At 37.0% G+C, this 15,795-nt stretch overlaps 2 protein-coding genes and 1 long non-coding RNA gene across 3 annotated transcripts; 2 read left to right on the plus strand and 1 right to left on the minus strand.

The window, feature by feature from the left end:
- Positions 1–1,046: 1,046 nt before the first annotated feature.
- Positions 1,047–9,395, plus strand: LOC103936507 (polycomb group protein EMBRYONIC FLOWER 2). Its single transcript, XM_048585712.1, is given in 22 exon segments — positions 1,047–1,266; positions 1,353–1,506; positions 1,636–1,691; positions 1,784–1,898; positions 2,009–2,168; positions 2,258–2,326; positions 2,794–2,933; positions 3,141–3,203; positions 3,362–3,483; positions 3,921–3,985; positions 4,247–4,299; positions 4,618–4,671; positions 4,757–4,816; positions 5,250–5,296; positions 5,390–5,511; positions 6,397–6,491; positions 6,493–6,647; positions 7,377–7,425; positions 7,880–7,963; positions 8,228–8,307; positions 8,510–8,599; positions 9,015–9,395. Coding segments are annotated over 21 exon segments (1,926 nt in total). The 5' UTR covers positions 1,047–1,266; positions 1,353–1,380; the 3' UTR covers positions 9,136–9,395.
- Positions 9,396–12,254: 2,859 nt separating this feature from the next.
- LOC125477957 (ribosomal protein S14, mitochondrial) lies at positions 12,255–14,267 on the plus strand. The gene is made up of 2 exons (XM_048585493.1): positions 12,255–12,593; positions 14,120–14,267. Exon 1 carries the CDS (start codon positions 12,270–12,272, stop codon positions 12,579–12,581), a length of 312 nt encoding a protein of 103 aa, XP_048441450.1. The 5' UTR covers positions 12,255–12,269; the 3' UTR covers positions 12,582–12,593; positions 14,120–14,267.
- A 533-nt stretch (positions 14,268–14,800) lies between these two features.
- On the minus strand, positions 14,801–15,481 carry LOC125477958. The gene is made up of 2 exons (XR_007258797.1): positions 15,060–15,481; positions 14,801–14,976 (listed from the first exon to the last, which is right to left on the minus strand). It is a non-coding gene; the product is annotated as an uncharacterized LOC125477958 (long non-coding RNA).
- Positions 15,482–15,795: the final 314 nt, after the last annotated feature.

Below are 15,795 nucleotides of genomic sequence, written 5' to 3' on the forward strand. Positions count from 1 at the left end.
ATTACAAGGATATATATACATGATACAAGTGTGTAGGTAGGACAAGGTAGCCGTCCTAGTGTGTAGGTAGGACAAGGTAGGACGGCTAGTATGTAGGTAGGACAAGGACGGCTGTAGGACGACTTGAAGGCTGTAGGACGGCTAGTGTGTAGGTAGGACAAGGTAGGACGGCTGTAGGACGGCTTGACGGCTGTAGGACGGCTAGTGAATAATATTATATACTCCAACCATATTCCTTATTTGTCTAACACTCTATGTTACATTTCATTACCCTCATCCTCGCTCAATGGAAAAACTTTTATCTCAAGCCCTCTACTTGAAGATTTGACCATTGAAGATAAGTCTTTCAGACAGTTTTTTGCCTAAACTGAAGAGGTTAAGCATAAGTCTGAGCACTTCATATGAACTTCTAGACAATTTTTTTTATAAATGCACCAAATATTGGAAAAGTTGATATCGTGTGAGCAGCTTTTGGAGAGTAAATAATCCCCACTCGAAGCCAAGATTCATCATTATTGGCATGATCGAGATGATGAAGGTGCCTGTGCCTGCGTTTGATATTTTGAGAAAATTGATTTGACGCTGGTTCTTCACAGCAGTTGTTAGGGGTGGACTATAAACGTTGTAGCTGAACTCATAGATTTTTTTTTGGTTTTGGTCAACTGAACTCATAGATCATATCTTCAATTTTTTTAGCTACTTTCTTTGGGATTTCTCGGTCATAATATATATTTTGGTAAAAATCTTGAATATTTTGGTTTGAATTGATAAAATGATTAAAAATTACTCTTCGATTTATAGCCAAACAACTCATATATCTGCCTATATTACTAAAACGAGAAATGATAACTAAACATTTTGTATTTCATACACATCCTTTTATAAAACGTTCGTGGTTATCATTTAACACGTGCGGTGATTATCATTTTTCTTCTTTCTCCAAAACTAAGCTAAAACAAAACCCTGAAAAAATAAAATAAAATAAAATAAAACAAAACCCTGAAAAAAAAAAAAAAAAGGACAAGGATTATAAGTATAACTTTTGGTCTGAAAAAAGAGGCAAAGTTGCCAGCTGAGAAAAATGGCAGCGTAACGCAGAGACTGAGTGAGGGAGTCTGGTAGAAGAGAGCGAGCAGCCCATCGCGATTTTCGATGAGGAAGGAAACACCGAGAAGAACCCAAAAGCCAGAAGAAGAATTTCAGACACCAAACCTTCTCCTCCACCCAATCTCTTCGTCTTCAGCTCCAATTCTTCCACCTGGCTCCGTAAGCTCTCGTTTCCTCAACAGGGTTCTCTCTTACTCCTCTGTTGCTGCGACTTTCCGCTAGAAAAATTGAATCTTTGGTTGCAGACACGCGAGGAGCAGCGGCGGCGGTAACATGTGCCGGCAGGAGGAGCGGGTGCGGATGTCGGCGGAGGAAGAAATTGCGGCGGAGGAGAGCCTCTCTGTCTATTGCAAGCCTGTAGAGTTCTACAACATTCTCCAACGCCGCGCTATTAGAAATGTACTAATTTATTTCGTATTGTTGAGCTAAATTATTTGCATATATGTGACCAATGAACTCGAATGAAATCGAAGATTTATACTTCGGTGGCCACTTTATAATGGGTTTGTGTGCATTTTTCGAATGTAGCCGGCATTTCTTCAAAGATGTTTGAGCTACAAAATAGAGACCAAGCACAGAAGGAGGTAATGGCAGCAATTAAAATTTGAACTTTTGTGTCTATACAAGTGTGTGCTAGTTTTTTTTACTGACTGGGTTGGTGTTGGTTGAAATTTAGGATACAAATGACGGTTTCCATTTCGATGAATGAGAAGGAAGGTGTACAAACCCATAATCTCTTTCCTTTGTATGTGTTTTTGGCCAGACTAGTTCCTGATGTTGCGGTTCCAGAGGTATGTCTATGTATGGTTTTAGTTTTCGAACTGTTAATCAATGTGTTACTTTGTTCCGGTTTCAATTTCATGTATATGATAAGAGTTCTGTCTTGGAATGTATGAACAAGTATTCTGCTACATATCGATTCAGTCGAGCTTGCATGTTAAGCAATTCCACTGGGGTTTATGGGAGTAGTCAACTTCAAGCAAATTTTATTCTGCCTGACATTAATAAGCTAACACTGGAGGCTAAATCTGGCTCACTTGCAATCTTGCTCGTCAGCTTTGGTACGTTTTTGTGAAATTTTGTTGGTATGGAAACCTTTTTTATGCGGATGTCATCGAAATGTTTGGGCTCATATATTAGTTCATTGTAGTGGGAGCACAAAATCCATTTCGTGGAATCAATTTATCCAAGGGTCCTGTGGATATGTCTTCTTTCCCTTGTAAGTTAAAGCTCTACTTACTAAGCTCTTTCACATGTTTGAATTTTGTTACGTTCTTTAACAGATTAAAATTTAAAACTGTGACAGGTCTGACATAATTTTGCAATTTGGATTTCTTTAGTAAACTTTAAGTTCTACATGATGCTGGCACATTACTATATGTAGAGACCAGATGGTTAACTATATGACCCATTTGCAGCTCCCTAAATTTTTTAATTTCTGATTTATTTTACCAGCTTTAAAAATAAGATAGGACGAGTACACTCTATGTCATGCCCTTGTCTAAACTATGTGAATAAATGTTTCTTCACACCAAGATATGTGGAGTGAAAGATGAAGCATTCTTTGTACCTTGTAATATTGAGAATTATTTTACCGAATTTAATCTTCTTTCTTACGAGATTGATTACTCAAATCAGTTCTATTTTTATTCTGGTTCTAAATTCACTGTCAATTTTGCTTGACAGCAAATGCAGGAGGATATTGTCTATGGAGCAAGATACCACTTGAATTACTTTATATCTCTTGGGAGAATTCTCCTAATTTTCGTTTGGGACAGAGAGCCGAGGTGATTTCAACGATTGACATGCGCTCTTGCTTCTTGAAGGTATGGCATCAGTACCCTGACTATTGATTAACTATTTGTAATTTTCTTGACTAAGAGCTCCTGGTTAACAATGTGCTAAACCTTATGACATTGTAGCTGTCAAAATAATTTAGTTTTTCTCCAATCTCTTATTCGTGATTGGACCTGTATACTTGTAGACCTTCTTTTTTTCCACTTTCAGTTGATTTAGTCTTTTCCCTATTGCAGTTGAGCTGTTTAAATGAGGACAAGTGCCTTATGATTGCAACACCTCATAATCCAGAAACTGTTGTATGTTCTTTTCTCAGTGTTTTCTTCTTAGATCAATAATTTGAATCTCTCCTCTCTCTCTAGGCACGGAACATACATGTATGTGCATTCAACATTCTCTTCTTGGCAACTCTTGCTGATGAATATCTGTTACTTTTGGTTGCTTGGGCCTTTCAAAGGTCATTTCTCAGCTAGTGCAGGTCACCATTTCTGCAGAGGAATTGGGTGCTAGGGAAAAATCTCCTTATAGTACTTACATATGTAGTGACATTCCTTCTTCATCGTTGCCTCATATCATTCGGTAATTTTCATCTCTCATCAAGTAAATTTGCCTGTTCACGTCATTCTGTTATTCCTTCTAACTTTTTGCTTCCCTGAAATTGTTGTTATCGGATACTGGTTTTTGTTTGATCGTTTATAAAACTTAGTTTTTGGGTCACTACTTGTATTTTATAATTTTCTTGTTTCAGTCTAAATTGAAAGAGTTGATCATTAGTCTTGGTATTTTTCCGTAAGAACAGACTCTATGAACTTAATTTGGATATACTCCCACAAAACTTCTTATACTTCATTTTCTTGCTTGCAAATGGGTGATTTGTCGTGCTATTCATGGAGAGTACAAAATCTGTGTGATCTTAAGCTGATTTTAATGAGGATTTTATTTTTATATCAGTATGTATATGTCTATGTTTGAGCTCTTGACGATATGCTTAAATATTTGTTACTTGTGTTGTCCAGGTTAAGGGCAGGAAATGTGATTTTTAATTATAGATACTACAACAATACATTGCAACGGGCAGAAGGTATTAATGATATCCTATAATTGTTGGCAACTTCCAAATTTTCGTTATGCGACATATTGGCAGCTTAAAGTTAAAATAAGGGAATTGGTAATTTTATTCTATACTTCCATTTCCTTGTCAATAAAGACGAAAAAATGTTTTTGTATTCCAATTAATATGTTTTTTCTTCTTACTCACATTCTTCAACCAATTAATATATTTTTGTATACCAATGAATACGCATTCCCTTGTTTGTGAAATAATCCTTTGTTCATCTTGCAGTCACCGAAGATTTTTCTTGTCCATTTTGCTTGGTTAGGTGTGCAAGCTTCAAGGTGCATCTTTCTGCCAAAATCTGTTTTTTATTGTATATTGATAACTAATTACTTCACATATTAACAAATTAGGTTTTAGGAAAAATAACAAATTATCATGGTATCAAAGCAGAAGGTCTCATTCTCAAATTGTGCCACTCAATTCCACTTTAAAATAAAAATTGTACATGCCCTCTCGTAGTTGAAGTCTTGGTACACATAGAATTGATCCTAATAGCTTAAGCTTGTGGGAAAAGTAGGAGTGTGGCAATCTGAAATTGAACCAATAGATAGTGCATTTATGACTGATGCTTAAAATCTATTCAATCTTTTTTGTAGGGTCTGAGACATCATTTGTTCTCATCACACGATCTCTTCAACTTTGAATTTTGGGTTAGTATTCTGTGAGAACCTTAGTGGGATTATATTCATTTAATTATGGTAGACCAATGGCTACTAAAATGATGATTATTTATAGGTAACAGAAGAGTATCAAGCTGTAAATGTGTCTGTGAAAACTAATAATTGGAGATCTGAGGTATGTGTTCTTCTATTATTTGAGCGATAGAGCAAATAACATTTCTCAGCGATCAAGTTCTGTATTAAGTATTAGCAACCAGATTTCATTCCATTCAGTAAAATTTAATGTTACATTGTGTGTGTATATTGTTACCTGAGGAATTGGGCAAGTCCCATACAAGGTTGTTGCCCCAATCATGAGTTGTCCTATGTTTAATTTGGAATGAGATTAAGGCAAATGTCATCATGATATAATCTTTTCTAGTTTCTTTGGACATATACATGTTGAAATAGTAAAGATGATGTTGGCTGCCGAAGACGACAGATGAAACGACTATTATGCCAATTTATGAATTGTAGTTAACTTTGAGAATACATTCTCTTAAAAAACAGATGGTAGTGGTACAAAATTAAAAAAATGCAGAAATTTAGATCTTATTTTTTCTCTTCAGATTGTTGCTGATGGTGTTGATCCTAAGCTACAAGTATTCTCCTTTTGGTAAGTTTTCTCGTCTTTATTGGCCCATATGTCATTTTATTTGAGATATATGAATGCCTTAAACTGAAAGGAGTAAGCTCATGCATTTCCCAGCTCAAAGCCACTAAGACGCAGAAGACCCAAGAGCCTATATCAAAATGCAAAGCACGTACATCCTCACATCTTAGAGTCTGACTTTCCTTCTGGACTTTGTGAGCTTTTGGACAAGGCCGATGGTACATGTTATTTCTCATGTTCACATAAACTATCTGAATTGACTACGTGATCGATTATTATTAAAAATTTGAGAAAGTAGAAGGTGCTGAAGCTCTCTTTGTTTCCCCTTTATATGTATTTTGCAATGTTATACTTTGGGTGGGTGTTTGTTGTTTTAAAGTCAATGGAGGTTAGACAACCAAAAATGACAAAAAAGATGGAATCAATAAGGCTTTTTGAACTCTTTGTCAAAGATTCGAACTGTCTTTTAGCTAAGAATTATTTTCTCTGGAATTATATGGGAAAGATATATCTTAGTAATGGTGAAGACTTGAATAAGTATTAATTCCTTGCAAAATAAGTGTATGGTCCAAAAATTATGGATCAACCAATCCTCTTGTGTGTCTTGACTAGTTGATTGGATTATTGTTAGGAACCCAAAGTGTTCTGACATAGTTAATCTGAACATGTCCTGCAACATGAAATTGCAAGCTCCAGACTGCAGATGAAATATCATTGTTCTCCTGGAGACCTATGTAGTAACTCCTTCAGGTGCCTGTAAAGCATCCATCGAATATTATTTTCTACGAGAATTCACTTAAATTAGGCCTGAATAATGGAGCAATGTCTCTATTAGACTTGCTTTGGAGTGACACGAATAGCTATTCTTGTTGAGAATCCTATTAGAAATGACCCTACCAAATGTTTGTAACACATAGTTAACTTTTTCTATTTTTACGTTGAGAAGAACATATTGAGTTAAGGGTGCATTGTAATTTTTTTTCCTTACCTAATGTCTGAAAAGAATTTTGGAGTCTATTATTCTTTTAGGCAGATTGAACTAATATTTCTTAATGCAATCCTTTTCCGGATATTGTCGTCAAACACTCAACTTCTTTGCTCAGATGCTCATTCTAGTAGAGGTGATAAGGCTAGAATATCAGGTAGGAGTAATCTGCATAATGATACGGTTGGTGCTGCTGTCTCTGCAATTTGTTTGATCCAGCTTTAATGTTGCAGGGTTTTCAAGCTCCACACTACAGTCATATGGTGATCCTGGTTGCGTTCAATCAGTATCGGGAAACAATTTTGCACCTCCAATGCTTCTGTTCGCAAAGACAAGAAAGTTATCTGTTGAGCGCCCAGACCCTAGAAAGTATCTCTCTCTCTCTCTCACACACATGAAATACTGCAGTGTAATTACTTATGGGTGGATATGATTCTCATCAAAGCCAAATGTATGAGGTTTTACCTGTCCTTCAGCTACCAGTCTATGGCTTCGCATGTGCTTAGATCCATCATATGTTGCTTGGATGCATGGCTACTCATTCTTAATAAAACTAACAAAATTCTGGTAGCACTGTCCAACAACTTCCTGAACCTGAACCATATGAAGCAACTGACTTAAAGTGACCTGAACTGGTTATTTGGTTTGGTTCAGTTCCTATTTTCCTGAAACCAAAAGGATTGGTTCAGCAAAACTTGATAAAACAAACCTGAATGGATGAATAGCTCTGTTGAGCTTGTGCATGCATGTGGATTTGAACCTTAATAGATGGATGCTGACCGTTGCTCCCAAACTGCTCTGATGTTAACTTGTCAATCCACACACACACACGCACATGCATGCACAAACACACATGCATGCGCACACACAGGCACACCCTCTGAACTGATCATGTGTGGACAGGCTGTGTTTTCACTTGCCAATTGATCAGCAGTCTTCATGCCAATGTATCAGCAGTGTAATACTTTCCATTAAAGTTAGTTTTCAATTATTTTAAAATGAGTTCTTTAAGAAAATACTGTGCATGTCGATTATTAGTCTTGCATGTGGCCACATAAGAATATGGTTTTTATCTAGAAGTTTTCTCTATATTTTCAGCTGTGCCCTCCTACGGAAGAGAAAGTTCTTTCACTCACATAGGGCCCAGGTGAGAATAACTTATGTGATGAATGCATCACCGAACGGTGATTAAGCTTTGTGAATTTTTCAGTTATCATATACTCTTGAGTGTCATACATGGAAGCCTTTGTGAATTTGCCAATTTTTCTTTCCTTGGTGTATGAACGAGAGAGCAATCTGATTTTTTGGCCTCCACCTTAATATTATTTCTTTTCTTTAGCACGTGTTCTGTCACAGTAAATTATTCTTTCCCTTAGCACTTGCACTTGTATCAGAAGTCTGTAACTGCTATGGTATGACTCTATATTAGTATAATCATTGAGGGCTGCTAGTAATGGTTGCCATATCAGCCGCTTGCTCAGTTGCTAGCTCCAAAGGCCAACAGTTGTCAATAGTTTAGTTTCTTTTTGGCTCATATATTTAAATGACACTACTTAGAATATGCGGCACTGAATTTCTAATTATTATTTTTATGCTTGAAGCCGATGATGTTGGAACAAGTTTTGTCAGATCAGAATAGTGAGGATGAGGTTGATGATGACGTTGCTGATCTTGAAGACCGAAGGGTATAAAACCGAACCTCTCGCTTGTACAATATCATATGTTTCTTAGACAACTGACGTTCAGTCAGACAAGACCTTTATTAATGGCTAATTGAGCCATCGAGGAAAATATTTTCTTGCCATCTAGACTTTTTCATTTTCTTTGCATTCCTGTGCACTGATGGATCTGCGTTGAACATATGGAAGCTTATTTGGGAATATGTTAGGAGCACTTTACATTGACTTGGCATCTAGCAAATGAATAAGTGGTATTTTACTCTATTGTAGATGCTTGATGATTTTGTTGATGTGACTAAAGATGAGAAGCAAATGATGCATATGTGGAACTCCTTCGTGAGGAAGCAACAGTAATTTCTCTACACTCAATTCTTTTAATTACAACCGTTGATATCATGGCACGTCTGGTAGGGCTCTTCATTTGCATGAATAATGCTCAATGATGGACAAGCACCAGACCAAGAGAAAAACGGTCAACTTCATTTTCTTATAAGGAAAAACATTGGTTTTCTCTTGATTCTTTACGTGAATTATTTTGTGTAAATATGGCAGGGTATTGGCTGACGGTCATATTCCTTGGGCATGTGAGGCATTTTCGAGATTGCACGAGCATGACCTTGTCAAATCCCCTGCTCTGATATGGTATTAATCGCACTCATTTGATTGTTAGTTCCCTCGAATTTGTTGCATCTAGTCATTAACAACCCCCTCTTATCTAATTTTTGTAATGCATTTCTAACAAATTAAGCCTGAGTTCCATGAACTTAAAAGTCCCTCATTCAAACGCAACATAGGGATTATATGTACAGCGGCGTTCAAATGTGGACCTAGTATAATTTAAACTTTTTTCATTCTTTGCCCTGAAGTTTAAGGACTTTACCTTCTGCTATGAACAGGTGAATCGTATTATCTGATTTAACACATCTGTATAAAGTGATTTTGTCTTTGCATCATCCCTCCCCCTATCCAGCAAAAGCGATCCGGAAAACAACTAGTATTATCATGCTTTACTTTTGATTATATTTCGCGAATCTCAAATGACGAATCACTTTGGCAGGTGTTGGAGATTATTTATGATCAAATTGTGGAATCACGGTCTCCTTGATGCACGCACCATGAACAACTGTAACATTATTCTTGAACAATGTCAAAGCCCGGCTTCAGAACCCCAAACTTAAAAGAGATTGTTTTGTTCATTAGAGTCGGGCACCTTACTACTGTGCTGATCTTGGTGCCTGCATTTTGTACGATGTGTTCTTATTTCGTAGTTTGCTTTTTCCATGCTTATTGTCTTGTTGTAATCAGCCGTATGCGATTTTCCAGAAGAATGTAGAACTGTACCATATCCATGTATCTTTAACCAGAGAAAATATGTAAGTAGAAACTATGGGCAAATAAATTCCAATCAATTTCTTATAAAAAGAATTCACCTTCTTTCTTTTGTGTGATTTAATGTTCAGCTTATATTTTCATTGATTTTTCAATTACTTAATTAAGAATCCTTTTAGCTAGAAATGTAAATGTTCCTATGCTTGTAAATGTCTTTACCCACAAATTGTGGCTCAATTTCAATAAAATTGGTAGAGCTTGGTAGTTTTCTTTAATATGAACAGTTTTGATTATAAACACGAAGTACTATGAATTCGACACGAAGAATTTTGAGCAGGAATTCTTACTCATTTTTAAGTAGCCAAGCATTATCCGGACAAATTGTCATTTTCAACTCAATGTTTTGTAATGAATACAATGTATATATGGACTTGGATAAGGGGTTACGTAATTAGTTTTCACACACTAATTTAGTGACTTAACACTAAATAAAACCAACACCAATTTCAGTCCTCCCAAACAAGTTTCTAAGTTGAACCCCTCTCTTTATGTTCTCTCAAAAATCTCACACAAGTAGTACTGGAAGCATCAATGGCTAGTTGTGTTGCACCAAGTGTTATCTTGGTGTGCATGGTAAGTACATGGGCATGGAGGGTGCTGAATTGGAGACACCAAGGAGAGCTCAACGATGCTCGAACAGGCACAATCCAAACCCATCAGACTCTCTTGCTGCCAAAGAGGGGATTAACGAATGGGATTGTTTGGTGGCCAAAGAGGGGTCATGTGAGTTGGATGTGTGGCCTTGGCTGCAGAGTTCGACAGGCGATGTGATTTCACGAGCAGCATTTGGAAGTAACTATGAAGAGGGAAGGAGAATATTTCAACTACTGAAAGAGCAATCGAAATATTTTATAGCAATTTTTGAAAGTGTTTAACATTCCAGGATGGGGGTAAAATTTGAATCGTCTTTCATTGGGAAAAAAAAATTACAAAATTTACATCTTACTACCTCTATAACAAGAAATTATTTCATCAAGAACTCGGGGGTAATGAGTCATAAAAGTAGTGTGAGAGATGGGTGAGGTCATGACATGGATAGTGGTGGGCCTCAATGTTAGGGGCAATGGGGTAAGTGAGTTTTATTGTGTCTGGAGTCACACGGACACCGAAATTTCTCATCTATAACAGCCTAGGTTACAAATGTCACAATAATCGGTGAAACACACTTAATCTTCTTGACGTTTTCCAAAAAAATTGAAGTAGTGCTTTTTTTGTGCAGGTTTCTACCAACCAAAATGAACAAGAGGTTGAAGGAAGTTAATTGAGATATAGAAGGTTTACTCTTGGGTATTATAGACAGGAGAGAAGATGATCAAGTGAGGTGAAGGTGCTAAAGATGACTGATTGGGTATAGTTTTGGAGTCCAACTTGGAAGGAAATTGAGGAGCATGGGGACAACAAAAACATTGGAATGCGTATTGAAGATGTGATTGAAGAGTGAAAGCTGTATTACTTTGCTGGGCAAAGTGACCACTTCAGTGTTGCCTGTTTGGGCAATGGTTTTACCGAGTCAAAATCAGAATTGGCAAACTCGAGCACAAGAAGAAGTTTTGCAAGTCTTTGGAAGCACTAAACCAACTTTTGATGCGCTAAGTCACCTTAAAGTTGTAAGTGTATATCTAGTTTATTCTATTAAGAGAAGAGGGCTTATCAACTTTTTGTCCTTTTTTTTTTTTTCAATTTTGCCCTCACTTTTGAATAAACGATGTTGACATGAAGAGGGCAAAATAATAATTTTGTACTTTTTGACAAAGTGTGTGCTCATCTTCTAGTGTGTATATATGGAAAAGGATCTTAGGAATCCTAAGGATCCCATGATCGTAATCGTGCATCGTACATCGTGCGGTCATAAATAATTTTAAATTTTAAAATTAAATATAAATAGTGCCTAACAAAAATTGACCGCATAATATACGATGAACAGTCACGATCACGGGATCCCTAGGATCCTTAGGAAAAGAATCCGGCCAGGATCCTTTTCCTATATATATAGTCCTTTATGCAAATAGATTCTCATTTTTTTCAAAAGATGGGGATTACGTATGGGGCCCACTTCACGTCGAAATTCAACGATCCGAACCATCTATTTTGTAAGTCTCGATTCATAAATCATCTTTGGAAAAATTCAATTCAATCCGAAATCATTTACTTATTTAATTATCAAGATAAAATTTCATTGTTTCTTATATAACAAAGTATTCGTTAATTTCTTTGAACCCAATTAGACGTCTTAAACATTTTCAATTTAGCTAATATTTTGCAAGGATTATTTATGAGGTGCAACTTGAAAAATAAACAATTTGGATCGTTAAAGTTCGATATACTATAGATTCCACAACTAATTCCCATTTTTATAAAAAAATCGGATCCCTTTCTTTAAGGATTTCCCATATATATACACACTCTAATTTGTAAGTTTTTTTTTGAAATTTTAACATGAAACACGTAGGTCTGAAGCAAATTAATCTCCCATCTTTTAGATGATAACGATGGAACGCTATTTGTTGCGTTATCAACGAAATTAGCCATGTGACTGAAAGCACTGGAGATTATTGTTAAAAGTACAGAAGAGAAAGGCACCAATTTGAAGTTGAGAATTTTAACGAAAAACTCTGGTACTGTTTATTTTAACGAAAAATCATATTTTTATACTAAAAAGTCAATCTTGGTACAATTTATTTTACATTTTATTTTATTCTTATCGTTAAAACTCAAAATTTTCAAATCATTTTCATTAGTTTTTCTTTTGAATTATGTATGGCGCGTTTTAGTGTAAATCTTTTTGCTTGGGCTTCTAGTATTCGTTTCAGAAAAGCCTGTCGTAAAAATCCGACCCGGTTTGACAGGTCTCCAAAGCTTAAAACCCTAGGACCCGACACCAAAACAAATCAGAGAATGTGCCATTTGACCCAAAAGAGCAGCGATGTCAGTGTCTGAAGAAAATGCTAACATCCGAGACCACCACCGCCGCTTGCTGGCGGCGAAATACGAGCTAAGGCGGAACCTGTACAAGGCCCTCTGCAAGGACCCAAGCCTTCCCAGCGATCTGCGCGAGGAGAACCGCTTCAAGCTCTCCAAGCTGCCCCGGAACAGCTCCTTCACCCGCGTCAGGAACCGCTGCATCTTCTCCGGCCGCGCACGCGCCGTCTACGAGACCTTCCGTATGTCCCGTATCGTTTTCCGTGCTCTCGCCTCCAAAGGCATGCTTAATGGCGTTAAGAAAGCGTCTTGGTAGCCTCCCAAAACGGTAAGTTCTCAAGCTCTTCGTTTCCATTGTTCTCTCTCTTTTTTGTTTGCAATTTCTTCGCTTTCAGAAATGGGTTTTGCGATGGTCTGCTAATTTTTATGTTTTTTGAATATTTATGTGTCGTTTGTTCGTTACCGCAATCGGTTTCTTACGGAAATCAAAACTTTAGTGCTGTGGAAGAGATTTGATGCTGAGGAAATGGCGAAAATGTTTAATTGCGAAATGAAAACCTTGGTAATTATCAAGAAGCTAAGTTTTTAGAGTTGTACAAGTTTCGGTTGGGAGCGTCATAGAGTCTTAAAATGTCAATGTGTATGAGGTTTGATACAACATCTTAGATTTCTTTGCCAAGCCTGTTGCCAGCAATGTCGACAGGTTGTTTACACAAGCTTGAAAATTGGCCTTCTTGGATGGTAATTGTCACCATTTCTACAAGTTTGTTGTGGTATTTGAAAACGATGGAATTGGAAATAGGGTCTAATTAGAAGAAAGGAAATAGTGGCCCGAAACAGAGAAGTAGCTTTTAGGCTCGATAGTTAACTTTCAGGAGAAATAGAGAAAGAAATTGTATGCGAATGCGATTAGTTTCTTTTGCGGATGCTTCTTTTAAACAATAAAATGGCTTCTGCTTCCAAATACACTAGACTTAGCAATCTCTACGGAATTTTTCAAAGGGGAAAGGTTATGAACTGGAGGAACTTAATAGTTTGTGCTTGGACGAAACAAAGGTAAAATTCTGATTGCACTAGTAGTCAGTTTTCTTGAATCATCTAGTAGTGTTGACATCACTCAAATTTCATTTAGCAGTGGTGGAATTCTCGTCCCCTCGCCCCTTTTGTTTCTTTTTTTTTTTTTTTTTTTTTTCTGTGGCTCCAATAATTATTTTGAACAAGTCTCTAGGATTCGATAATGACTTTATAATGTTATGGCGGTTGATGTGCCGAGTACTGTTAGATGACTTCTATTCAAAGCATGAATAATTTATCCTTTTGTTGCTCATTTCCAGGAATAATTACTTAGGTGTATCATTTTGATATCTGTAAATTAAGTACTCAATAAGGAGATTGAGTTCCGAGATTCGGTGGCTAGTGTTTTGACCTTCTTTGTGAAGGTTGCATTAACTGCTCATGTTTACCATTTGATAACAGAGGTATGCAGGGATATATTACACTAGATTGATTAACAGGGTAACGCTGGCTGTCTAGAAATAGTGCTAGTTATCATGTGATGACGAACAATATTTGCAATGTCAGAAGCAGGACTTATTAGAACATTGTGTAATTCACCGTCCTTATCTCTTATCTGCCTGTCCTATCTGATCTGTTTTGCTTGATCTTTTTAATTTGCTGCTTTGGCAATTCGGTGTAATTGACTCTTGGTTTTTCGTTTAATTAATTTCTGATTTCTCCAGACCGATAGAACCTCCCATGCTAAGTTTCCGTAGTTCTCTTTCAGTTCACTGTTGGAACTTACGACTCTACTTTCTGTTAGTGACCTTTTCTATTCATCGCTTGTTTTCGTTGCAGATTGCTGATAAGACTGCAGAAGTCAGTAAAGTTCATATCTTACTGATCGGAATACGACAGACTGGTCATTCCCTTCTACTTCTGGTTATGGTAAAAAGTATTACGTTTATTGGTGTTGAATAAAAGTTTTAGGCTTAACGATTTGAAAGTTGCGCTTACATTGTTTTTGAGTCAAAGTATGGAACAGAGCGTGTGTGCTTCTTTGTGCGCGTAAACATTGTTCGTAGGTGAGGAAACTAACAACTTTTAGTTCAGAAACAAAGGAAGAAGCTTTTGAGCTCTACTTTGAATTGCTCGATCATTTCATTAAGATCCTCATGGATCATAATATAACTCAAGGTGCTTAATACACATGACAGCCTACTCTGGAGGGGTAGTTCTGGATGATGGCCCTGAATGCCTAATCTCTCTTTATCCGCACCTACCGGAAAATGACGTGTTAAGCTTACTCTTGATCCGAAAAGCACCAAAAGAAAAGAATTTGTATACAGGTAGAGCACAGGATAATAAAACCCGTCAAAACTAGCATTTCGATTGATAATATGCTAGACGTCATAATCAAGTCTCATAACTTGACTGGTAACAGTAGGCTTCTTGGTATGTCCTGTAGGACTACAGAGATTTAAGCTACCTTAGTGCCCAGTTTAGTTAAATGAATTGGGTTATAAAGGGTGGAAAATATAACTAGGATCACACAGTAGATTAAACATACAATATTGCATTTGCTGCATACTAAGCCAGCATTATCATAAGCTTATAAGCTTATTGGAACCCACCATCCCAATGCTACGAGACACGCGTTCGGAGAGAAGCATGCCGGAGGTGTTCAGGGTAGGGAGCATACTGGAGCCGTAGACCTGCAAGCAACGGAGGGTCAGACGACGCCGCATTTAGAAAATGGAAATTGGGAAGGAGTGAGGGGATTGTTAGAGTGACGGACGAGAGTGGAGGAGCAAGGCTAGGCGTCGGTGACGTGGAGCAAACCCATGAACTTTTCTGTAGTTGCTGACAGATCCACGGCTTATTTTGCCGTCGGGAAAGGCCGAAGGAGTTCGTGTATCAGGTCCAGGGAAAACGGGGACGAGCAAACGAAAGGGTCGGGTTAAACTGTAATTTAGCGGGTGGAATTGGGCCGCTCCACAATCTGAACATATGATCCAATCCAACCCATTTAATTTATTTTTTTTCTTTTTAACCAACGGACCTCTCTAAAAATGCTTATCTAATAAGCACTTCTACTCATAAGTGATTTTGCAAGTTTTTTTTCTAAGAAGAACGTAAAAAAATTTATTAATAATTGAAGCTTTTTATTTGTAGTCAGAGATTGGAAGCATATACGAATTGAAACAGATTCCATGTTGGTTATTTATTATCTTTCCAAGACTCCTAATCTTATGGTTGATTGGTAAAATGGTCTTTGGTGACTTTGTCAAAAGCGATTTATATGTATACATATTTATCAACAAGAAAATCAAGTTGCTTATTCTTTAGCTTCATTTGGCGTAGAAGTTATGTTTATCGTTGGTGGTCTCCGGTTCCAAATTTTGTTGCCTCTACCCATGCTCTTGACATTTCATTTTGCCCTTATTATCGGTTTCGTTGATCATTTTGTCATTGACAATCTTGGCTTAATCCCCCCACTTGTATTTTTCCTTTTTCTTTCCTTTATATTTTTT

The sequence above is a fragment of a genome, unplaced genomic scaffold, assembly GCF_019419815.1.
Source record: "Pyrus x bretschneideri cultivar Hongxiangsu unplaced genomic scaffold, Pyrus_bretschneideri_v1 Contig23, whole genome shotgun sequence".
Lineage (NCBI taxonomy): Eukaryota > Viridiplantae > Streptophyta > Magnoliopsida > Rosales > Rosaceae > Pyrus > Pyrus x bretschneideri.